The 26,172-nt window shown below is 41.0% G+C and overlaps 1 protein-coding gene across 1 annotated transcript; it reads left to right on the top strand.

Annotated features, from left to right (window-relative positions):
• The first annotated feature begins 5,414 nt into the window (after window positions 1-5,414).
• Window positions 5,415-6,395, top strand: LOC132532790 (putative tripartite motif-containing protein 61). The gene has a single exon (XM_060171733.1). The coding sequence runs from the start codon at window positions 5,415-5,417 to the stop codon at window positions 6,393-6,395; it is 981 nt and encodes a 326-aa protein (XP_060027716.1).
• Window positions 6,396-26,172: the final 19,777 nt, after the last annotated feature.

Below are 26,172 nucleotides of genomic sequence, written 5' to 3'. Positions count from 1 at the left end.
TTGTTGTTGACACCAACCTCCATGCAAATCAGGTTTGCTTCACGGGGCACTCAGAGGCGGACTATAAGGTCCTCCCCCTGCAGTGCTTTGCCTTGCACCCCTTACTGGTGTCCTTGCCCTGCCAAGGTTGGATGTCTTGATGCATAATTCTGAGTTTTATGCCATCCGAAAAGGAGGTCTGTCACCCTCAGGTTCAGCCAGGCCTCTGTCAGCCAAATCAACTCTGCGATAATGTATTTGCAAAGGTTTTGATGCCAAAAAGTCAATCTGCCACTTTATAAAATCAGTAATCTTATTAAAAATAAAGGGTCCTAAGGTAATCATTAACAAAAGACTGTTGTTTTCACCAGGCTATGTTGTTTTCGCCAGGCTGGCTTCACAGGCGGGTAACAGACGACCAGGGACTCATGGTTGAGCTGTAGGCAGTATCTCTTTATTCATGCAGGACGCAGCACAATCTAAGCTGAGCTAAGCTAAACTAACAACTACAAACAACAATCTTGTCCTTATAAATATACTAGCCCAGTAGGGTGGGAACAGGATGCGACACAGAGAGGGTGGAGAGAAAAGTGACTGGTGAGAATCAGTGTGAGACAAGGAGAGGGGGCGGAGCAAAAACATATCATGAACCAGTGGGGATTGAACCAATGCCCTGTAGTGGTTATGTAAATAGAATACAGTGGTTATGTAAATAGAATACAGTGTTAAGCAGGGGTTATTAAACCAATGAAACAGAAGGGGTCTCATGCATACCAACAAAAGACTAATAAGGGTCCCATAAGGGGCTCTGTAGTGACTCAAGACTATTTGTGTTGGAGTCTATAACCTGTTGTAATTTGTCAGAAAATTCATGGGAGGAATATATAGAGTGTCCTGACGTGCCACCACCAAGTCTAAGGGAAGCAGTCAGTGGATGTTATGTCCAGGGGAAGAAACACAGCACATCTGGTCCTCTGGTGGTGAAAATTTTCTTCTTCATAGAGGGTCAGCTGTGGAACAAGCAAAACTAGGAGGCAAGGACCAGGTAGAGAAGAATTGACATGAAAATATAGGATGGTGTTGTACCACAACACAGAGGAGGTGCATACACATTAGGTGAGGTTCCTTGAACATGAGGAATATTTTGAGAAAAGTGAGCAGTCAATAAACATGCAAAGATGAAGTCATCAGTGGTAGGTCAGCAAAAAGAGAAGACTTGGATAGGCTGGTGCAGTTAGCTGGAGTATATACTGCCATGGCGTCCTTTGTGGTAAGGACTTGCCAACAGGGACTCTGTGGATTTTGTAAGAGCAATAATGTCATCCACCATAATAAAAGGAAAACAAACATGGACATCCAGTGTTGAAAAAGAGAAAAAGAATATGTCTCTGTGACTGGAAAAGTGGGTGGCTTTGTCAATGAGATATAATAAATGGACAATTCGAATTTTTGTAAATATTAAGAAGGTTTAGTATAGTTACTTCATTGACACTTTAGCCAACTGAATACTGCGGGGGTGCATTCTCCTTTTTTTTTTTTTATTAATTGACCTTAAGAGTTTTAGTTTTTCTTGTTTGAGCTGTAGCCCACATAAATTTGGAAAAAATATCAACTGAGAAAAAAAATGTTTTTGTTTACTAAACATGGGCAGGTGAATTACATCAATCTGCCAGAGAGCATTGGCCTTTATCAATGGAGATTAATCTTAAAAGTCTGAATAGCAGGATCTTAATTAAACAATGTAGGAGCCAGTAAAGTGCTCTCACTATGGCAGGTCAAGCATTACAATTTTAAGAGACTTGTAAAAAAATGAGAGAAATTTTAGGATATGAGTGACTTTAGGAGTCATCACACACCCATAAATAAAAAAATTAAAAATGTTTAGTTTTAAATCTTACCATATGAGCAGTCAGTTCTTCATGTGCAGATGTACCTATAATTATTTACTTAGGGAGAGAACTTGTACCAACTTAACTGATGATCTAATGGTTAGAATTGGCTTGAGGTTTTTTATATGATTTTAGAAGGCTCTTTATTAGAATATACCAATATGTTATAGAAAGTCAATACCTAATGTGTTGACATGGTAAAATGTTTACCATTTTTTAGCATTATTTTAAACTGATTAGACAGTTTAAGCATACTATAATACCTTTAGTTTACTAAGATCTTTACTCATCACAAGGCTATCATGAGTAAGCATAGATATAAAACTCTTAATAGATTTTGCTCTTTAGAACTCTAATATGGCAACTTAAAAGGCTAAAATAAAACTTCATAGTTTAAATGTTCAAAATAATAATTTTGTTAAATCAGGATTTGCCAAAACAAATCTTCTATCAGACCAAAACACCATTTGCCAAGAATAAATCTCTGACAACATCTTAAAAAAAACAGATAATTTTTAAAAGCAGAAAGATATAAAGAGGAAAACCAGAGCAAAAGCCTCTGGCATGTAAATAATTAACATAACCATTGTGTTATCTTTTACTAACCCAAGTCAGTCTTAAACAATTTTAAGTAAAATGTTAAACTTTGTTTGTTAGGATCTTTGTTTATCACAAAGCTATCACACCCTTAGGGCAGCTATGAACAAGGGTGGGTACACAACTTAATTGATATTTCACTTTGATTTGGATAGGTAACTTAAAAAGCTAAAATAAACCTTATAGCTGAAATGTTTAAAATAAATTTTTACTGTTAATATTTCTTTTAGATGATCATTTTACACTAAATAATTTTGTTGAATCACATCTGTTGAGTAAAAACTTTTTATCAGGCCAGGAGTATCATGTTTAACCCTTTTTTTCTTGGCAAGGCCACTGCTCTACACTGACTGGGTTATTAGAAAGCCAGTTCAAACATGGAATTAACAAATTAACAAACAGTGGCAGTTGGTATTGGGGTGCTGGTAATATTTAGAATTTTTACAAGAGTGAAAGAGACTGGAGAGGCATTTTACCATGCCTAGATATCTCAGAAAATCTTTTAACTAATGAATTGATGCTGATATTAGCTATCAGAAGGACGAAACTGCCCTATAGTTTACTCTGGTAAAGGTGTGCCAACTCTATGAGTCGGGATCTTTAAAATCACATTTAGCTTAACTAAATCTTATTTAAAACTTAAAACAACCTTTAGTTACTTAGGGGTTAACACACATTAATGAAAACAAGGTTAGCATAGACTTAAAATATACATTCTTGGTGAAAAGAAAAATTTTCCCTTTGAAAAGCAGCTTTTAGATTTCTAACTCACAGCCTCCCAGGAGGGGCGTTTGTGGCTAAGAATGATTGACTGAAGTGTTTGCCAATCTGTGGAGCAGGGGCTCTGTGCCGTGATTGGCTGTGCGGGTGGGACAGGTGGGCTTAGTTTACCACCACGCACGGAGAAGAGCGGAGAAAAATCTTTGAAAGTTCTTTTTCTAGGCTAAGGTACATTTTACAGTTTTAAAGAAACAAATCATTAAATTTTTATCAAAAGTGTGTACTGGTTCTCTAATTAATAGCTTTTAAGTTAAAGACAATGTCTTGTTTGATTGATTTCATTCTTTCTCTAAATAGCTTGCTAGCCAGATAAGATCTCCCTCAGAACTCTCTTTCTGAGAGCTCTGGGGGAAGCCAGAGGGAAAAACCTGGATTTTTTTTTTTTTTTTTGGCTTGCTAGTTTTAAGATAATGCCAAATCAAGAGCCCACAGTTCTTTAATTAATTGTAAATGCTCTCGTTTTTTGTTTTTTTTATTATTAATTTTATAAGGGAAGCTGTTTTTTGTGCTAGTTGCAGGGGGTTTTCAGGGTTTTCTATTTCTATAGAAGCTTCATGTGCAGGGTCAGTTTGAGTCTGGACACCCTGCACTGGACACACACCAGCTGCAGGTCCTGCTCACAGAACAGGCTGAGCACCTGCTGGTGCTGCTCACATAGGGGCTGCTCGACTAAAAACTAAAAATAAAATAGTCAATAAATCTTATTATCTTTATTTTTATTAATTTATCCTGTGGAGTTATTGCTATGGCCTAGTGCCTGCACTATGAATGCACTGCACCTAGGGGTCATTTTTTCCATTTCGTTCCCCTTTTGTTGTTGGGAAGAACAGAGAAAAATTATCCAGAGAGGACAAGCAGAGAAAGAGAGACACCTGCAGACATGCTTCACAGCCTGTGAAGTCACCCCCTGCAGGTACAAAGCCAGATAATCCAATCAGGATCCTTCTGCTGGTCCTTTCCACTTCGCACCATTTATACTAAAGCTTGTGCAGTACCATCGGGCCCATGTGTCTTTTATTTGATTTCACAGGACAGGGAGAAATTGAGAGGTCAAGGGAGATAGAGAGGGTTGGAGAAAGACAGATACCTGCACAACTGTGTCACCTCTTAGGTTATCTACCCCCACCCAAGATTACTCTTAATTGTAGTTTGAATCACCATCATTTTCCCACACAGGAAATAAGAGATGAAACTTTGTTTCTTGTCTCCAAAGGAAACTCTCTGGCAGCTATGCTACATTCTAATAGGTATTCTCACATTTGGAGTTCTTCTTATCATCAGATGTTAACGTTCCCATGAAATTCTGTTGTAGATATTTTTGTTTGTTTGTTTGGCCAGAGCCTCTTGTCCTTATTACAGTGTGGAGTCTCTTCATGAACAAAACAGTCATTTACTGTGAAAAGTATCAGAAATCTCACCCATACCAAGAAAAGTCACTTTATTTTCTATCTATCTTCCTTTTTTCTTTCTCAATTTCTTTATTTCTCTCACTCTTCTATTTAGTTTTTTTAAAGATTGTCTAAAATTTATTTATTCATGATAAATATTTGGGGAGAGAGAGAAAGAACCAGACATTACTCTGGTGCATGCGCTGCCGGGGATTGAACTCAAAACCTCATGGTAAGAATCCAATGCTTCATCCACTGCACCACCTCCCAGACCACCCATTTCTCTCTTTTCCTTTTTTATTTATTTTTTATTTTTACAAAGACTTTCTGTGGCCCTCCGCTCAGCTATGGCTATTGGTGGTGCAGGTTATTGAACCTAGGACTTTCTTACCACTTTCTCCCTTCTCTTTCATTCTTTCTTTCTTTTTTTTTTTTTTTTTTTTTTTTGCTTAAAAAGATAAAAGAAATTGTAAAAGTGTCTGGAAAAAAAAGGTCATTAATATATATATGATCTATTTATTTTCCCATATTGTTTTCTTTAAGGAAGATCACATAGAAAGTTGCCTCTCCAGTCATTGGGATACACTGAGAAGGAAGAAGAACAACAGGAATTGTTGCTGCTGCAGAGACCAAAAAAGGAGCAGAACCAGCCTCTGAAGATCCCAAGAACTTCCTGGAGCTTCTCAGGCCAGAGTGAAGCCTGAGAGTCCCTGCTCCCTGTCCCTGCTCCTGAACACCAGCCTAGCTCAGGAATTTTCCTGGGATTGAGCCCCCCTGCACTATGGCCCAGGAAGACCTCCTGGAAGAGCTGAGGGCAGAGTTCAGCTGCCCTGTGTGCCTGGACTGGCTGACAGACCCGGTGACCCTGGACTGTGGGTGCCACTACTGTGCCTCCTGCTTCCAGCAGTGCTGGCAGGACCTGCTGGACACCCTCCCCTGTCCTGTCTGCCAGCACCACTGTGCCCACAGGGAGCTGCAGAAGAACAGCCAGCTGAGCGCCCTGGCTGACATGGTGAAGCAGCTGCCCAGCTCAGGGAGCAAGAGGAAGCAGCAGCAGGAGCAGGAGCAGCCCCTGTGTGAGCAGCACCAGCAGGTGCTCAGCCTGTTCTGTGAGCAGGACCTGCAGCTGGTGTGTGTCCAGTGCAGGGTGTCCTGTGAGCAGCAGGGTCACCCTGTCACTCCCACTGAGGAGGCTGCTGCTCAGCACAGGAAGAAACTCAGATTCCACCTGCAGACCCTGAAGAAGCAACAAGAATATATTCAGAAGGAGTTGCATATGGTAGACAAAGAAAAACGTGAATTGAGAGAGAGGGTCAAAAGTCAAAGAACTCTAATACAACGGGAGTTCAAGAATTATAAAAGATTCCTGAGAGAGAATAAGCAAGCCCTTGAGAGTTCACTACTAGGAGAAATAAGAAGTGTTACCCAAAAGATCACTGAGAACAGAGATCAGCTGTCAGCGGTAGGCTCCTCAGTGAAGACTCTGCTGAGGGATCTCAAAGACACGTCTGTGCAGACAGACCTGGACTTCCTGATGAGGCTCAGAGGACTCCAGCAACAACTGATAAAGTATAAAGAGCAGGAGGTCCCAGATATCTTATACTGCACGTGCAAGGAGGAGATCCCCAAGTTGCCCTCACATTACCTTGGTCTGCATGATGTCAGCAAGTTTCAGGTGGATTTGACACTAGACCCCGAGACTGCTAGCACAATCTCATCATCAGTGAAGATAGGAAGAAGATTCTGTTTGGTGGTGTTTTAATGGTCTCCACCCCTGCTCCCAGCCCCAGGGCATTTACTTCTCACCCAGTGTTGGTATGCATGAGACCCCTTCTGTTTCATTTGGTTTAAATCCCCCCTGCTTAACACTATTCTATTTACATAACCACTTCATTCTATTTACATAACCGCTGTTAACAAGCACCTCCCTCCAGGGCATTGGTTCAATCCCCACTGTTTCATGATATGTTTTTGCTCCACCCCCCCTCCTTGTCACACCCTGATCCCTTCTTTATCACACCCTGATTTTCACCAGTCACTTTTCTCTCCACCCTCTCTATGTCACATCCTGTTTCCACCCTACTTGGGACGTATATATAAAGACAACATTGTGAGTTTTAGAGTACTGTACCTTGAGTTTAGCTTAGCTCGTCTTAGATTGTGCTGCGTCCTGCATGAATAAAGAGATACTGCCTACAACCCAGCCATGAGTCACTGGTCGTCTGTTACCCGCCTGTGCCCGTGAAGCCAGCCCAGCGAAAACAACCTAACCCATCGAAAACAACAACCCAGCTGTCCTGAGCTCTGAGGGCTTTGAAGCTGGCAGGCATTTCTGGGTGGTAGAAATCACAGGCACAGGCAGGTTCTCCTTAGGTGTCTGCAACGAGACTTTCTCCAAGCAGGTGCTGATGCCACAGACCCCAACCAATGGCTGCTGGCAAATCCAGCAGCCCATTGGGACTCATGTCAACTCAGTCTCAAGGAGAGAGACCATTGGCATTTTCCTCGACTATGAACTTGGAGAGATTTGGTTTTATGATATCACTGAGATATCACCAATCTGGCTACTCACTGACACCTTTACAGAGAAACTGATTCCCTATTTTGCTGTGGACCTTTCTTCCTCAGCAGTGGAAATGACTATGAGATAAACCCAGAGCCTCTTCTAGACACTCACCAGCTGCTTGGTTCTCTGTCTAAGAGAAAGCCTAGTCATAAAGCCTTTGAGTTCACTTTTTTATTTTTGGAGAAGTGTGATTTCTTGATTCTCCCCTTCAGGTTTTTACCTTCTTATGCTCCATTCTGATTCACCTGTAGGGAAACTTGCTGGCCGAGGTGTCTTTGCACTTTTATCCTATAAACAATGAGTATATGGTTCTCCCCATCCAGGGCCTCTTCATTATTAAACATCTATAAATATCCATTTCCCCTTCTCATGAGTTTTCTACCTGAGGTGTCCCATTTGACATATACTGAGTCATCTTGGTCTCCAGGATTAGTCCCACCCTTTGTTCCATACATAATACTTTGATCTATACACGTAATATAATAGTATACTTTGGTATATTGCACCAAAGTAAATGACTCTGGGCTGGAGGGGAGGGTTCTGGTCCTTGAAGATAGAGGAGGAAAAACTGAGAAATCATACACATGTACAAACTATTGTATTTTTTGACTGTTAACTGTAACCACTAATTTCCCAATAAAGAAATTAAAAAAAGAAATCAAAACTGTAGAACTGTTTTTTTACTGAGAAAATTTGCACAAAGATTTTCCTATTGAAGCGTGATTAACTAAAGCTGAGGGACCAGTAGAAAGAGCCGACCCCTCCAGGTCTGATGGGGCCTTGATCTGACTGTGTTTGTGACTTTGAGCCTCAGTCAGATAAAGGTGATCACTGAGGAGATTAAGGAAATGAGGGGCAGGACTAGATAGGAGGGATGGGTATGCAGGGAAAGGCCCCACCCTGCAGCCCTGATTCACACACCACTCACAAAGCCTTCCTCCTAATGTGGGGACTAGAAGTTTGAACCTAGGTCCTTGCATATTGTAACTTAAAAAAATTATTATTATCTTTATTTATTAGGTAGATATAGCCAGAAATGGAGTTGGAAGGGGGCTGGGCACAGATAGGGAGAGGGTAAATAACACAATGGTTATCCAAAGAGACTCTCATGCCAGAGGCTCTGAAGTCCCAGATTCAATCCCCTGCACAACCATTAGGCTGAGGTAAGCAGTGTTCTGGGAAAAGAAGGAGGAGGAGGAAGACATGGGAATCTCAAGCATGAGGTCTTGAGTTCAATCACTGGCAGCACATGTTCCAGAGTGATGTCTGGTTCTTTCTCTCTCTCCTCCTATCTTTCTCACTAATAAATAAATAAAATCTTTAAAAGGAAAAAAAAAGAGGAATAGGAGAAAGAAATAAATAGAGAAAGAAAGAAAGAATAGAAAAGGGAGGGAGAGAGACACTTGCAACACTGCTTCATCATTGCAAAGTAGGTGGGGACTGGGTGCTGGAGCCTGGGTCCTTTCTCACAGTTCTTGCATATTTTAATGTGTGCAGTCCACCAGGTGCTCACCTCATGGCCCCCAACTCTAATCTACTTTCAGATCCCATCTTAGAGAAATTGCCTAAATTACCTTATGTAGATTGACTCAAAGTTCAGCAGTCAAATTTCTTCCATCTTGCATCCTTTTTACTATACTTCCCCATCCTCTCTGCCCCATATTCGTTAATACTTACTTATTGTGGAACTAGAGATTTATGGCATTTTGCTTGTTATGAGGGTACATTTTTACATTTCCGTAGTAAGTGGTTTTATGTGTGGCAGTCAGTAGACCTTCTGTGGTCTGAATTCCCATAGAGACAGAAAAGAAAAAGCAAAAGTGTAGATTTCTTGGTCCCATAATATATTCAAATGGAAATATATTTTTTTTCTTAATGGGGATTAACTGAGAAGCATAGACACCTGCAGAACTATTTTGTCACTTATGAGGCATCTCCCCTGCAGTTGAGGAGAGGGGGTGGGTTGAACCCTGGTCCTTGAAGTTAGTATTAAGTGTGCTGTTTCTCTTGTCCTTCTTTTTACATATATAATATATTAGATTTCTTTTTTAATATTTTATTTAATTATTAAGTTATTTATTTTTGAGAGTAATAGGAGGAGAGAGAGAAGGTACCAGACATCACTCTGGTCCATGTGCTGCCAGGTATGGAACTCAAGGCCTCATGCTTGAGAGAACAACACTTTATCCACTGCACCACCTCCCAGATCACTCCAATTTCTTTAACTTGCTATTTATCCCTGAAGTTGTTTTGTCTGTGCTTTGTGTTCCTTTCCAAATAAATTGAGATTTATTTTTTTATTTATACAATAAAAATGTCAACAAGACCATAGGATAAGAGGGGTACAATTCCCACCACCAGCATTCTGTTTCCCAACCCCTCACCTCCATTGAAGTTTTCCTATTCTTTATCCCTCTGGTATATGGACCCAGGATCACCATGGAATCCAATGCTCCTGGGGCCATTCTCTCTCTTACTCTTTCTCTTTCTCTCTCTCTGTGTGTGTCTCTTTCTGTCTCTCTCTCTCTTTAACATTTTTTAAACTATTTTATTTATTTTATTTTTAAAGAGATGCAGAGAGATAAAGAAACAGAGAGAAACACCAGAGCACTGCAGAGCTCTGGCTAATTGTGGTGCGGGGGATTGAACCTGGGAATTTGGAGCCTCAGACATGAAAGTCTCTTTGCATAACCATTATGCTGTCTACACACGCCCATTTTCCTCTCTTTTTCTATCTCCCTTTCCTCTATCAATTTGTCTATTTCCTATCCAATCTAATGGGGAGAGGGAGATGACCTCCATTGGATTTGTTGTATTGGCAATGAACCCCATCGATGACCCTGGAGGAAAAACGAAAAAAAAAAGAAGATTAAAGGATACTTTAATTTGTGGAATTTAAATGTGAAATTAGAGAACTGACCCAGATGCATATTCAAAAAACACACTAGCAGACAAAACAGTATTTTGTCTTCCTCCATGGGTTTTGAACGTGTGGAGCTCTGGCTTGTTAAGCCTAATCTCTCCATGTGGGCTATCACTGTGGCTGACTCGCTGGTTGGCCACAGGTTAGTTTTTGTTGTTTTTTTCCCCCACAAGTTTCTTCTTCTTCCTCTTCTTCTTCTTCTTCTTCTTCTTCTTCTTCTTCTTCTTCTTCTTCTTCTTCTTCTTCTTCTTTTTAATTTATTTATTTTCCTTTTGTGGCCCTTATTGTTTTTATTGTTGTTTTATTGTTATTGCTGTTGTTGTCCTTAGATAGGACAGAGAGAAATGGAGAGAGGAGGGGAAGGCAGGGGGGATAGACACCTGCAGACTTGCTTCACCTCCTGTGAAGCGACTCCCCTGCAGGTGAAGAGCTAGGGGTTTGAACCGGGATCCTTACACTGCCATGTGCGCTTAACCCTTTTCTTCTCCCTCCCCTTTCCATTCCTCTCCTTCTCCTTCTTCTCCTTCTTCTCCTCCTTCTCCTTCTCCTTCTCCTTCTCCTTCTCCTTCTCCTTCTCCTTCTCCTTCTCCTTCTCCTTCTCCTTCTCCTTCTTCTTCTTCTTCTTCTTCTTCTTCTTCTTCTGGCAGATGAAATAAATCAGTGAAGGTATCTTGTGCTGACCAGGGCCATGCTACCACTCAACTACATCCCTGGTGTAACTTGTGAGTGATTCTTCTATACTTGTAATGAAATTTACAAAATAGAGAAATCTGAGAATTTGTGTTTAAAAACAAAAAAAACTGGAGGAAATGACTGTTTCTAAAAGTTGTACCATTTTGTCTCACTTTATGTCCTGCCACCTTCCAGTTACCAAATTGCAGATGCTGCGATAATTCCATCCTGACTTCTCTGAGCAAATGGCCTCACCAATATGTCCTGGAGCCTCACCTCTCCAGAGCACTACCCCACTAGGGAAAGATAGAAACAGGCTGGGGGTATGGATGGTCCTGCCGATGCCCTTACCCAGTATGAAGCAATTACAGAAGTCAGAACTCCTACCTTCTGCACCCCAAAAACAATCTTGATCTATACTGCCAGTGGGGGAGAAGTGATAACAGGAAGAGGGTAAGAGGGCTCTGAACTCATGCTCCACCAGGATCCACAGAGAGAGGAAGAAAAGGGAGGAACATGTGGGTATAGTCATAGGGCCATCAGTGGCTTGGAGGCAAAGAGAGGACTGGACATGGAAAAAAATGGGGAAACTAGAAAATGTAAAAATCTAGACAGATAGTTGTAGAGATGATAGTTAATCCATGCTTGCAGTCTTGGGTGGACTGTGGTAGTTTGCAAAGGAGGGATTGGGATTCAGAACTCTGGTGTTGGGAACACCATGCAATTAACTGTTGGTAACTCTTGACATGTAATTTTGTAAGTAAATACTAAATAAATAATTTGAAAAAGAGTTTGGAAAGGATATATGTATATGAAGAATGGGGGAAAGAATAGAGGAAGTGTAAGGATAAACCTTTATATGCCGTTTTATTTATTGTTAAAGATTTATCTTTGCACCAAAGTAAAAAGACTCTGGGGTGGTCTTGGGAGGTGGAGAATACAAGTCCAAAAATGGTGACAGAGGACCTAGTGGGAATTGTACTCTTATATGGAAAACTGAGATGCTATGCATGTTCAAACTATTGTATTTACTGTAGAATGTAAAACGTTAATACTCCAAGAAAGAAATTTAAAAGAAAAAAGATTTCTCTATTTATTAATGTTAGACAGAAATAGAATATCAACTCTAACATATGCAGCACCAGGAGGCACACTCATAACCTCATAATTGCATGTCCCAGTACAACTTTGGAGCCAACAGCCAGGTTGAAGCAGATTTTTTTTTTCTAAAGATGCAAAGGGAAGGAAACCGACCAGTTCTATGCAGGCATAGACTGTGTTTATAGTATTTCACAATAGTGGCTCTTTATTGGGAGTGAGAGGAAACAGGATATTTTGGAGTTGAGTTTGGGTCAACCAAGAAGAATCAAGAGGCTGTTGAAACTCAAGAGGTGACCAACCTGTGTACACACAGCCACCTCTGGGAAGGACCTGAAATTAAACAGGCAGAACACAGACAACTCAAGACCGCAACTCCACCATTGCTGCTCAGCTCACCTTTCACTTGACTTGCATATCGTTGAGCCCACTGGGACTTAGCTGATTCCTAGCATAATCAGTGTAGTTTATCACCAAGTAACTTGGAAACTAAGATCCCGTGCAGAGGCACCAAGAGTTAATAGCCCACCTGTACACTCACATTTGGCTTTAACCCAGTCAATTCTTTTTTAAATATTTATTTATTTATTTATGCCCTTTTGTTGCCCTTGTCATTTTATTGTTGTAGTTATTATTGTTGTTATTATTGTTGTCATACTTGCTGGATCGGACAAAGAGGAGGGGAAGACAGAGGGGGGAGAGAAAGACAAACACCTGCACCCTGCTTCACTGCTTGTGAAGCAACACCCCTACACGTGGGGAGCCTGGGGCTTGAACCGGGATCCTTAGGCTGGTACTTGCACTTTGAGCCAGGTGCACATAATCTGCTGTGCTGACACCGGACTCCCAACCTGGTCACCTCTTTTCTAGGAAGACACATTCTAAAACAAGGGAGGGTATGTGCTGACATAGATAATAGTATTGGCAATTGTTGATAGATAGGTTTTACCCATTTAAAGACACACAAATGGGGGTCAAGTGGTGGGGCACCTGGTTAAACACTCACATTACAGTGCTCAAGAACCCAGGTTCAAGCTCCTGGTCCCCACCTGCAGAAGGAGAGCTTCATGAGTGGTGAAGCAGGGCTGCAGGTGTCTCTCTGTTTCTCTCAATTTCTCTCTCTCTATCCATTAATGAATAGGTAAATCTAATTTAAAAAGAGACATACAAAGGAAAGTTGTAGTTCCATCTCAAAAATTCTCATAAATATTTGCTTTTATGTGCATAGATTACTGAGGAAGTTACATCAAAAAGTCATTGAGCCCCAGTGGTCATCTTGGAGGCAAAAAAAAAAAAATACATTGAAGATAATTGTAAGCCATTGAGTGGGATTCTGCCAGAAAGATGAATCAGTGAAAGGAAGTCACTGCACAACCAATGCACTCTGGAGAGGAGTTTCTTTAATATTTTAGGAGAGCACATTCAGCCACCCCAGAATTATGACATTAAGACAACAGATGAGTGGCTGAGCAAGTTGTGGTATATATACACAATGGAATACTACTCAGCCAAAAAAATGATGACTTCACCATTTTCAGCCTATCTTGAATGGACCTTGAAAAAAATCATGTTGAGTGAAATAAGTCAGAAAGAGAAGGATGAGTTTGGGATGATCGCACTCTCAGGAAGAAGTTGAAAAACAAGATTAGAAAAGAAAGCACCAGTAGACTCTGAACTGGAATTGGAGTATTATACCAAAATAGAAGACTCTGAGGTGGGTGGATGGGGAGAATACAGATCCAAGAAGGATGACAGAGTACCTAATGGGGGTTGTATTGTTATATGGAAAACTGGGAAATGTTATACATGTACAAACAATTGTATTTACTGTCGAATGTAAAACATTAATTCCCCAAAAAAGAAATTTAAAAAAATGGTGACTTCACTATTTTCAGTTGGTCTTGAATGGACCTTGAAAAATTCATGTTAAGTGACATAAGTCAGAAACAGAAGGATGAATATGGAATGACCTCACTCTCAGGCACAAGTTGAAAAACAAGATCAGAAGAGAAAACACAAGTAGAACCTGAACTGGAATTGGCATATTGCACCAAAGTAAAAGACTCTGGGATGGGTTAGGGGAGAGAATACAGGTCCAAGAAGGATGAGAGGACCTAGTGGGGGTGTATTGTTGTATGGAAAACTGGGAAATGTTATGCATGTACAAACTACTGTATTTCCTGTTGAATGTAAAACATTAATGCCCCAGTAGAGAATAAATAAATAAATATAAAATAAAATAAAAATAAATGACTAATAGATACTAATGGCCAATTCAGGTATCCACTGGGGGATCTTACAATGTATCCTCCAAAGTTAATAGGTTAGGGAGCTACTGTAGGTGAAGGCCCTGCATGTTTTGAGGCTTCTAGTAAGTGCTGCCTACCTGTTCACTGTCCTTTTTAAAAGTATATTTTTGTTTTATTTTAAATGAGATATAAGATTATTCCTAGGTTTTAATTAATCTTTTTTCAATTGAAAAATACTTGTGAAAATGTTATCTATTAAAAAGTTCTGTAGTCTTAATTCATTTGTAATTTCTTTATTGGGAAATTAATGGTTACAGTTAACAAGTAAAAAATACAATAGTTTGTACATGTGTATCATTTTTTCAGTTTTCCGGATAACAATCCAAATTCCACTAGGTCCTCCTCTTTCTTCCAGGACTGGAAGCCCTCCCCTCCACCCATACATACATATAGACTCTTTTTTTGCATAATACAAAGATGTGTCTTCCCCACACTTATGGACATCTAATCTTTGACAAAGGGGCCCAGACTATTAAATGAGGAAAGCAGAGTCTCTTCAACAAATGGTGTTGGAAACAATGGGTTGAAACATGAAGAAGAATGAAACTGAACCACTGTATTTCACCAAATACAAAAGTAAATTTCAAGTGGATCAAGGACTTGGATGTTAGACCACAAACTATCAGATACTTAGAGGAAAATATTGGAAGAACTCTTTCCACATAAATTTTAAAGACATTTTCAATGAAACGAATCCAATTAGAAAGAAGACTAAGGCAAGTATAAACCTATGGGACTACATCAAATTAAAAAGCTTCTGCACAGCAAAAGAAACTACTACCCAAACCAAGAGACCCCTCACAGAATGGGAGAAGATCTTTACATGCCATACATCAGACAAGAGGCTAATAACCAAAATAGATAAAGAGCTTGCCAAACTCAACAACAAGAAAACAAATAACCCCACCCCAAAATGGGGGAGGACATGGACAGAATATTCACCACAGAAGAGATCCAAAAGGCCGAGAAACACATGAAAAAATGCTCCAAGTCTCTGATTGTCAGAGAAATGCAAATAAAGACAACAACAAGATACCACTTCACTCCTGTGAGAATGTCATACATCAGAAAAGGTAACAGCAGAAAATTCTGGAGAGGGAGTGGTGTCAAAGGAACCCTCCTACACTGCTGGTGGGAATGTCAATTGGTCCAACCTCTGTGGAGAATAGTCTCGAGAACTCTCAGAAGGCTAGACATGGACTTACCCTATGATCCTGCAATTCCTCTCCTGGGGATATATCCTAAGGAACCCAACATATCCATCCAAAAAGATCTGTGTACACATATGTTCTTGGCAGCACAATTTATAATAGCCAAAACCTGGAAGCAACAACCCAGGTGTTCAACAACAGATGAGTGGCTGAGCAAGTTGTGGTATATATACACATTGGAATACTACTCAGCTGTTAAAAATGGTGACTTCACCATTTTCACCCTATCTTGGATGGACCTTGAAAAATTCATGTTGAGTGAAATAAGTCAGAAATAGAAGGATGAATATGGGATGATATCACTCTCAGGCAGAATGGAATTGGCATATCACACCAAAGTAAAAGACTCTGGGGTGTTGGATGGGGAGAATACAGGTCCAAGAAGGATTCAGAGGACCTTGTGGGGGTTGTATTGTTATATGGGAAACTGGGGAATGTTATGCATGTACAAACTATTTAACTTACTGTTGAATGTAAAACATTAATTCCCCAATTGAAAAAAAAATAAGTAAAAGTGTAACAAACAACCAAAAACCAAAGATGTGTCTGTATGCACATTGCTTTGGAACCAATCATATTTGAACAGTCCCAAAGTAGGGATGATGAAGTGCCATCCTCCTTTCATAAGGAGCGCTGTGAGTCACAGAAATTCAAAATGCAGATGAAGGAACTTATGGCAAAAAGAAAGCTACTCATCTCAGTCAGTAGTGCAAGTAGTGGATCTCAACAATAAACCTGGATGCAAAGAAAACAAAAACCTCAAAACAAAGACAAAAAGTATAAACAGGAAAGTCACATGATGTAACTTCTGGACTATGTCTTCACTTTAAACACTCCAATCATCCCAGAATTACTGATATCTAAAATTAAAGCCAATATTCAACGATCTATTAAAATCGAAGAGCTACAGATAAACACTCCGTTCACACAGATTTTACTGAGGGTTTGTGGAAAGCCAGTAAAAAAACTAAAAAATGACAAGGTTCATTTTGGCAGGCACAGTGAAGGAAATGCAAAGGCCCTTCGCTCATATGTCTGTGGGGATCCAAGGATTCTCTGCCTAGTGCCCTAGACAACAGGGTGACTTCATTCTCTGAGATGTCTGCTTGACTTGAAATGAACCAGCATGTTTGGCTATACTGATCTTTCATCACTGAGACAGATTCTGGGAATAGTTATCACACTGTAGGGATTTCATAAGTATTATTGGATAACAGTATATGTTGAGGCAATACTCCTGATGTTTTAGATATACAGTGGTTAAAAGAAAATAAGATTGGATTTTTATGTAGTCTTGACTACATAAAAATATAATTGTATCAAAAATATAATTGTCCAGCTCCAATACTCTGGTGAGCTCTTTCCTAGCTTACAGGACTCCTTAGGTCTATGCAGACTGGTGCACTTCCTAACAAAGTTACGGAACCTAGATATAGACCAGGGCCCATGAGATAGGACACATAAGTACACGTATCCATAAGTTAGACGAAAATATATACATTAAAGTAAAAGTGTGCAATAGTCTACAGTGACTCAGTAAGTGCAGCAAGCAAGTAGAAAGAATTAAAAAAGAAAAAGGGAAAAAAGCCATAAAATATTGAATCAAATAGTTTCTACTTAGACCTACATACCCTTCTCAGCTACTTCCTACTTTATTTCCCACAATCACTCTAAGTCCAACTGTGTAGATAAAGTAAGGACTACAAAAGCTGGATAAGAGCAAGAGATTGACACACTTATATGACGGATCTTTTGGCCACTCCATTATCTAGGGCTCTAGTTAGGGAATCCTGGGATTCCCATGTAGACATGATGGGCCTAGACCTCTAGCAGATCCCTCTCTCCACTGTCACTGTCCATCTCTATCAGGAACAGCATAGTGGATCCCTTGTGGGCCTCTACAGGACCTTGTCCTCAATTTAGAACAACAAAAGGGACTGCCTCACTATCTGAAGGGAGGCTGGATCAACATACTCTGCTACTGGAGGAAGACTAGTCCTACAATGAGTGCAGCCTAGAACATTTCTAGCTATGACCATGGGATATGAGCCCAGACCAACAGGGATGCAGAGGTTACACAGGCTCCTGTGCTAAATATGGATAGACATGGGCCCTAGGTCAGATTGATGGTGTTTATAGTTAATGATATTTATATATCATATAAATTTATATTTATAAATCTCATATATGGGAGCTTCTGTCTGCCCTGAGCCAGCGTTCTAGTCCTATGTTCAAATCTGACACCATCTTCCCAGATAATACTTTTAGCCCACCTGCATGTTAGGTGTTGGGGATTCAGGCAAAAATCAGTAAAGTCATGGGCCTCTTAGAATATATCTAAAATAGCCTTCCAAGTTTCTTTTAACATGAAGACCCCAAAATCTCATCTGCTATATTTTGCCTTTAGGTTCTTAATTATTAAATAATTTGTTCTGCTTTATATCTTAATGCCTTTTTGGCCATTAAGTTGCAGATGTTACCATGATGCCAACCTCACTTCCCTGGGCAGATGACCTCACCAACGTGTCCTAGAACCCAACCTCCACAGAGCCCTACCCCACTAGGGAAATATAGAGACAGGCTAGGAGTATTTTCTGAATCTTGTTTTTTAAAATTTCTTTACTGGGGAATTAATGTTTTACCTTTGACAGTAAATATAATATTTTGTACATGCATAACATTTCCCAGTTTTCCATATAACAATACAACCCCCCACTAGGTCCTCTGTCATCCTTCTTGCACCTGTATTCTCTCCCCACCCCCACCCCAGAGTCTTTTACTTTGGTGCAATACACCAATTCCAGTTCAAGTTCTCATTGTGTTTTCTTATTCTGATCTTGTTTTTCACCTTCTAAGGCTAGGGGTATTGATCGACCTGTCAATGCCCAGGTCCAGTGGAGAAGAAATTACAGAAGTCAGACCTCTCAACTTCTGCACCCCATAAAGATCTTTGGTCCATACTCCCAGAGGGATAAAGAATAGGGAAGCTTCCAGTGGAGGGTATGGAATACACAGCTCTAGTGGTGGGAATTGTATGGAATTGCACTCCTCTTAACCCACAATCTTGTCTATCATTATTAAAGCACTAATTTAAAAAATGAAGAAAAAAAGAAAGATATTCCTCCAAGATCTTAAAAATATATAAGGGATAAGTCCTTTATCTATTTATTTAAAGAGAATTTTACTTGCTTCTTCATATTTCACTGGGCTATATATTTATTTATTTATATTTATTTTTCCCTTTTTGTTGCCCTTGTTTTTTATTTATTTTTTATTTAAGAAAGGAGACATTAACAAAACCATAGGATAGGAGGGGTACAACTCCACACAATTCCCACCACCCAATCTCCATACCCTATCCCCTCCCCCATAGCTTTCCCATTCTCTATCCCTCTGGGAGTATGGACCCAGGGTCATTGTGGGTTGCAGAGGGTGGAAGGTCTGGCTTCTGTAATTGCTTCCCCGCTGAACATGGGCATTGACTGGTCGATCCATACTCCCAGTCTGCCTCCCTCTTTCCCTAGTAGGGTGGGTCTCTGGGGAAGCAGTGCTCCAGGACACATTGGTGGGGTCTTCAGTCCAGGGGAGCCTGGCCGGCAGCCTGATGGCATCTGGAACCTGGTGGCTGGAAAGAGAGTTAACATCCAAAGCCAAACAAATTGTTGAAGAATCATGGACCCAAAGGTTGGAATAGTGGAGAGGAAGTGTTGGGGGGTACTCACTGCAAACTCTAGTGTACTTCTGCTTTCAGGTATATATTTGCCCTAGTTTATGGACACATGTGAACATATGCTCTATCTCATGGAACCTGGTCTACATCTAAGTTTTGGGACTGTTAGGAAGTGAACCACCTGGGATGGAATTAGGGAATACTATGAAAGGAAAGGTCTCACCAGAGTAATGAAGCTGAAGGGTTGTCTTTCCACACCAGAAGTCTCTGGCACAGTCTGAGCTGAAGCAAGCTGGGGTGGCACTCGTTGTGTTGATTAGGTTGCGATTGGCAGATGCAATATTATTTGATATGAACTGGGAGAGGCATGTGGAAAAGTGGGCCCTACCCTAAGGTTCCAGGACTGGGGGAAATATAGGCTCTATAGTGGAAATGTGAGGTTCTTGCTGTCTTAGGGTTCAAGAAACCCTTGTTTTTTTATTGCTCTTGTAGTTATTGTTGTTGTTGATGATGTTGTCATTGTGAGACAGGACAGAGAGAAATGGAGAGAGGAGGGGAAGACAGAGAGGGGGAGAGAAAGACACCTGCAGAACTGCTACACAGCCTGTGAAACGACTCCCCTGCAGGTGGGGAGCCGGGGGTTCAAACTGGGATCCTTATGCCAGTGCTTGAGCTTTGTGCCACGTGTGCGCTTAACCTGCTGCGCTACCACCAGACTCCCTGGACTATTTATTTTTAATGAAATAGAGATACAAAGAGAGACATGCATCAGCACTGCTCATCTCTGGCTTTTGATGGTGGTAGGATTAAGCTTGGACTTGGAACCTCAGGTACAAAGTCTTTGGCATAACCATTTTGCAGTCTTCTCAGCCCACAAGGCAGATGAAATGCTGTTTAACCAAATGCTTGTCAAGCAAAGATGGAAAAGGTGGCTCAGGAAGTGGAGCAATGGATAAAACATTGGGTTCACAAGCATGGCATGGCATGATGACAAGGCTGCCTTTCTCTCTTTCTATATAATAAAAAAATATATATCTATAAGTAAATACAACAGACCAACACCTATAGGACATAAGCAAACCGAAATTCTTCATTAAACTGAAGTCATTTACATTTAAAAATGCTGGGAAAGTGTGTTACCCACATCCTTATACTGAAGTTGGGGCTACTAAATGGTCAGGCCTGGAGCATTGGAAGGAGCTTGCAAGAGGTGGGAGAGGCCAAAAGTGGTGGCATCTGAGCTCCTTCAGGATGGGAGCTTTGTAAAGGGAGGAGGAGAGCAGGGCTGAGACTTAGCAGGGTAGGAACAGCAGAGGACAGTCACCTGGGTGACTTATTTTACATTAGGACACCTGGAGATGGAATTTAAATAATACGCCTCTTGCTCCTGATATCTGCGAGTTTCTGGGTAATTCTGATCCTCCACCACAGACTTGATTTCTCACATCTACATATTAATATATAAAACTCACACCTTGTTTCCAACCTGAAATCCCAAGTAGACACCACTGGGCATTCTGTACTGCTTTCTGGAAGTCTTTTATTTACGAGGTGTTTACTTCATCAGAAGACAGGAAAAAGGGCAGGATTCCAGCACAATAACGCAAAGTACTGTGCTCTACCAGTTAAGTTACCTGGCCTGCCAAACCCTGGCACTTGAAGTTAAGGAAACTTTTTAAAAATGTGAGTTAAAAAAATGTTACATCTGCTTGACTGGATACTTTATAGAGAAAGGAACTAGTGGGGCCAGGCAGTGGAGCATCTGGTAGAGTGTAGATAACACAGTGTGCAAGGACCCTTCAAGTCCCTGGCTTCTTCCTGCAGAGGTGAAACAGTGTGCCAGGCTCTCTCTTCTTTCTCTACCTCTTCCTTCCCTCTCAATTTCATTCGCCATCTATCCTAAAAATAAATATAAAAAATAAAATGTGAAAAAATAACTTTAAAAGTTAGGGAAAATGAACTAGACAGCAAGAATGTGAGCTGGGTATTTGGAGGGAATGATTGCCAACAGGCTGCATGATGGTGTTTTGTCACCCTCTGTTGGATGCACAGGAGAGAACAACTCAGGAGACATTCCTCCATATCTAAATGTCATCTTCAGAGAGTTTCTAATAACAAGTCAATTTCCTGACAACAAATTGGGTAGCCAGGCAGCTGGGTCTGTAGCAAGTGCAGACTTGCTTGTGTGAGGTTCCAGGTTTCACCCACGGACTTCTGTGCCTCACTGCTGCTGTGGCCTCTCTCAATGTCCTTTGCTCAATAGAAAAATGCATTTTAGAGAATAAGCACGGGGGGCCGGGTGGTGGTGCACCTGGTTGAGCACACGTTACAAACACGTTACAATGCTCTAGGACCCAGGTTCAAGCCCCCAGTCCCCACCTGCAGAGGGTAAGCTTCACAAGTGGTGAAGCAGTGCTGCAGGTGTCTCTCTGTCTCTCACCCTCTCTATCCCTCCCTTCCCTTTAATTTCTGACTGTCTCTATCCAATAAATAAACACACATAATTAAAAAAATTAAAAAGCAAGCAAGAAAAAATGAGCACAGGCAGGACCGGGTGGTGGCATACCTGGCTGAGTCACATGTTATAAAGCACAAGGACCTGGGTTTGAGCCCCAGCCCCCATCTACAGGCAGAAAGCTTCACGAGTGGTGAGGCAGGGCTGCAGGTGTCTCTCTGTCTCTCCCCCCTCTATTACTACCTTCCTCTCAATTTCTGGCTGTCTCTATCCAATAAAGAAATAATTTTTTTTATTTTTTAAAGAATGAGAACAGGCTTAATATGGAAAATGTAGTCTCCTAAGGAATGGAGTATGTGAAACCAAGCAACTTCACTTTTCCAAGAGTTTTAGATTCAGAGTTGCTGGGCAGTGTGATGCTGAGTCCAGAAACCTGAAGCACTTATGTTTCCGAGAGACTTCCTGCCATTCATGGAGGAACTTGGTCTGCCCTGCAAAGGCCACCTCTGAGCCCTATGTAGCATTATAAAGGCAGGTTTTTAGCAATATCAGACTTTCCTTTTTAATTAACATTTGTAAAATATTTTATTTTATTTTATTATATTATTGGATAGAGACAGAGAGAAATTGAGGGGAAAGGAGATAGAGAGGGAAAGACACAGAGAGACACCTGCAGCCTGTTTCACCACTCATGAAGCTTTTCCCCTGCAGGTGGGAACCAGGGGCTCAAGCCTGGGCCCTTGCACACACTGTCGTGTGTATGCTTAGGAAGGTGTGCCACCCCCTGGCCCTCAGACTTTTTTTAATGGAAGCAGTTCTCAGTTCTGAATTCAGGTGTTTGTGGTGGTAGAGTTGGATGGTTGAGGAATAAACCTGGGAGCTCAGAGCCTCAGGCATGAAAGTTATTTGCATACTCATTTTACCATCTCTCTGAACTTGCTGTGTCATGCTTAAATGAGCATCTGGGTTTTTTTTCCTTAATTTTAAATAACACCTGTTTTTTAAAATTCATTTTATTTTATTTCATTCTAATGTTATACAAACATATAGCTAGATAGATGAGAGAATTCAGAGCACTGCTAAACTCTGGTTGACGGCAGAGCTCTAGATGGAAGCTGGGAACTTGGACACTGGCAGCAAAGTCTTTTGCACACCATGATTATGTCCTAAAGACTGTTGGAAAGATTCTGAGACTAACCTACTTTTTCTTTTTTATCTCAAATAAGCAACTTTTACTTCTCAGGGCTCCTGAGCCTGAAAAGTCAAAATCAAATAAAGGCCAGGCAGTGATGCACCTGGTTAATTAAGTGCACACACTACAGTGTTCAAGGGTCCAAGTTCAAATCCCTGATCCCCACCTGCAGGGGAAAGCTTCATGAATGGTGAATCAGGGCTGCAGGTGTCTCTCTGTCTCTATTCTGTAATGAGGCAGACTCCTCTCTCAATTTCTCTGCCTCTATCCAATAATAAAGAAAGAAAATATTTTTAAACCTCTAAATCAAATACTCCATGATTTGATGTCTAAGAAGACTTTGCCTCTTCCCCAAAGGGCTGTCTCCCTGTCTGCCTTAACCTGGACAAAAGGGTCAGGTATTTGTTTCTTTGGAAACTATGCATGAAACGGTTATTCTAGAGCATTATGGATCTGTGGAAATCTCCTTGAAATTTATATCTTTTTATTTTTTTTAACCAGAGTACTACTCAGCTCTGATGGTGGTGTGGGGGATTGAACTTGGGACCTCAGAGCCTCAGTTATAAGAGTCTCTTTGCATAACCATTATGCTATCTACCCACCGCCCAAATTTATATCTGTTTATTTTTATTTTTTTTATTTAGATTTTGTTTATGAGAAAATCAGGGAGGAGAGAGAGAAAGAACCAGACATCATTCTGGCACATGTGTTGCTGGGGATTGAACTTGTAACCTCATGCTTGAGAGTCCTGCGCTTTATCCACTGCACCACCTCCTATACCACTATGCGTTTATTTATTTTCTAGGTTATGGTGTTGCAGAAAAACAAGGAGGAACTAACTACAACCCTTTGTTTGAAAAATCCAACTGCCACTCAGAGCTTGTAGGAGAGAAAGTTAGGTTTATTCAGGCCTAGGCAGAACTTGTGCTCCAGAGTTCTGCACACCCTACTCCCTAAGGCATGGTGCAGCTTTTTATAGGGGGCTACAGGCTGAGAGCAAAAGCACCATCACAGAAGCTGAACAGCAAAGATGGGGGGCTAGGGGGAAGAGTCTTCTTTTCCAGCATAGTTCAAAGACAGAGCTGGTTACTTGGTTAGAAGGCTTATAGTTTAATCCTGAAGGTTAGCTTCATGATTGAAAGGGACAGGACTTTAAGGAGGCTGCGGTTCTAGAAGCAATCAGTGGCTTTTTTTTAAATTGATAATGTTCTTTCTCAACAGCACAAAATGTTTTTCTTAATAGTAATGTGAACTTGCTCTCAAGAATTCTTTAAAAGTCACTGCTTTAGAATGAACACAGAGATAAAGATTTAAAGTCCTAGGTGCTGCAGGAAGCAGGTAGAGAGCGCCCCCCTCCCCCCGCAGAAAAAAAAAAACAACGAACTTAGATCAGCTCGGGCACTGAGCACTTTATCTGGGTCTTCAGAACTGCAGTCTGAGAAACAGAAAGGAGAAGCACCTGAGCTGTGTGATGGAGCTCCCTACATGAGCAGCACTTGCATGCACTCAGATACCCTTATGTAGGTGATGTGAGCCAGTGCACTGCTGATGGGGAATTTAAGGCAGGGACTAAAGTGAACTGAAATATAAGCAACACATCTCACCTGGAGAGGGCCCCTGCTTTGCTATGCATAAGGACCAAGTTCAAGCCCAGATGCCACCAGACTGGAGGAAACTTCAATTTTCTGGTGTTAGTATCTTTGCCCCTTTTCCTCTGTCTTTAATTCTCTCTTTCAATATGGGGAAAAAATCAGGGCTGGGTGGTGGCACACCTGGTTGAACACACTTGTTACAATGCGCGAGGACCCAGGTTCAAGCCCCTGGTCCCCACCTGCAGGGGGAAAGCTTTGCAAGTAGTGAAGCAAGGCTGCAGTTATCTCTTTGTCTTTCTCCCTCTCTATCTCCCCCTTCCCACTTGATTTCTGGCTTTCTCTATCCAATAAATAAATAAATATAATAAAAAATAAATAAAATCAGTTTAGAGAGGTGAGTGCTGAGCTAGCCTGAAGGTGTTTCTTCCCGGGCACATGCTCTCTGGGTTGGAGAGAACTCTGCTGGAGCCAACCTAGGTTGCTGCTTACTCAGGAACTCTTGTGGCTGAGCGGGAATGCAATGGAATGCTTTTTGGATCAGAAAAGAATCTGCCTTTATACCTCCTGAGATGGAAGTGGCAGGTCAGAAAAAAGGAAATGACTAGGAGAGGGGGTGGAGCAGAAAAAGAGCAAATCTTTCATCTAACCAGTGGGGATTAAACGAGTGCCCTGCAGGGCGGGTCTCCTGCTGTTGTAAAGGTTCTAACCAGTGGGGATTAATCCAATGCCCTGCAGGCAGGGCAGGTTTCAGACAAAACAATGATTATGTAAATAGACCACAGCTAAGCAATGCAGGGGGCCTGGCATAATAACCAACAGGTGAGGTTCCAGTGATGACAACCACAACAGAAAAGTAAAAGGTGGTCACTGGGTTGGAACTTAATCCATTATGTCTATCCTTATGCAAAGAGTTTAGGATCATGAGGTAGTACAGTGGCTAGAGGATTAGACTCTCAGTTATAAAGTCCTCAGTTGCCATTTCTAATATCACATGTACCAGACTACTAATATCTTTCTTTCTCTTCCTATCTCCTTAATATATACATAAATGAATTTTTTAAAGAAAGAAGTTATATATGAATATACATGGACCCTGGGTCAGACTGATGTGGTAAACAATTATCTGTATATATATATATTTTTTTTTTCATCAAGTTTGGGAGCTACTCTCTGCCCTAATCCAGTTTTTTTTTTTAATTCTCAATTCTGACGACATATTCACAAACAATATTTTCAGTCCACCTCCATGTTAACTATCAAGCTCAAACGAAAATTACTAAAGTCATAGGCTCTTAGGAACATACCTACAACAGACTTCTTAGCTTCTTATGACCCTAAAAGTCTCTATTCTTACCTGCTCTATTTTTTTTTAATTTTTATTTTTATTTAAGAAAGGATTAATTAACAAAACCATAGGGTAGGAGGGGTACAACTCCACACAATTCCCACCGCCCAATCTCCATATCCCACCCCCTCCCCCGATAGCTTTCCCATTCTCTATCCCTCTGGGAGCATGGACCTGCTCTATTTTTATTTTGTTTCCTGTTTATTAAAAATGTTGTCCTGCCTCATCTCTTACTGCCTTTCAGAAACCAAGTTGGATCTTAAAGAAAATTTTGGTCCATACTCCCAGAGGGAAAGAAATGTTAGGGGAAGATGACTAGAGGGCTTTGAAACCCAATTCCATCAGGACTCAGACAGAAGAAGTAAAAAGGAAAGGCATTAGGGAGTTGGGCAGTAGCACAGCAGGTTAAACTCAGGTGGCGCAAAGCTCGAGGACCTACAGAAGGATCCCAGTTTGAGTCCCCCAACTCCCCACCTGCAGGGGAGTCACTTCACAATCAGTGTAGC

The sequence above is a fragment of the Erinaceus europaeus genome, chromosome 2 (genome assembly GCF_950295315.1).
Source record: "Erinaceus europaeus chromosome 2, mEriEur2.1, whole genome shotgun sequence".
In the NCBI taxonomy this organism is placed as follows: domain Eukaryota; kingdom Metazoa; phylum Chordata; class Mammalia; order Eulipotyphla; family Erinaceidae; genus Erinaceus; species Erinaceus europaeus.
Note: the sequence above shows the minus strand (reverse complement) of the source record. Positions and strands in the feature narration are given on the sequence as shown.

Bases quoted from the DNA above. Each gene is read 5' to 3' on its own strand.
- LOC132532790 (XM_060171733.1), top strand. From the start codon at position 5,415: ATGGCCCAGGAAGACCTCCTGGAAGAGCTGAGGGCAGAGTTCAGCTGC.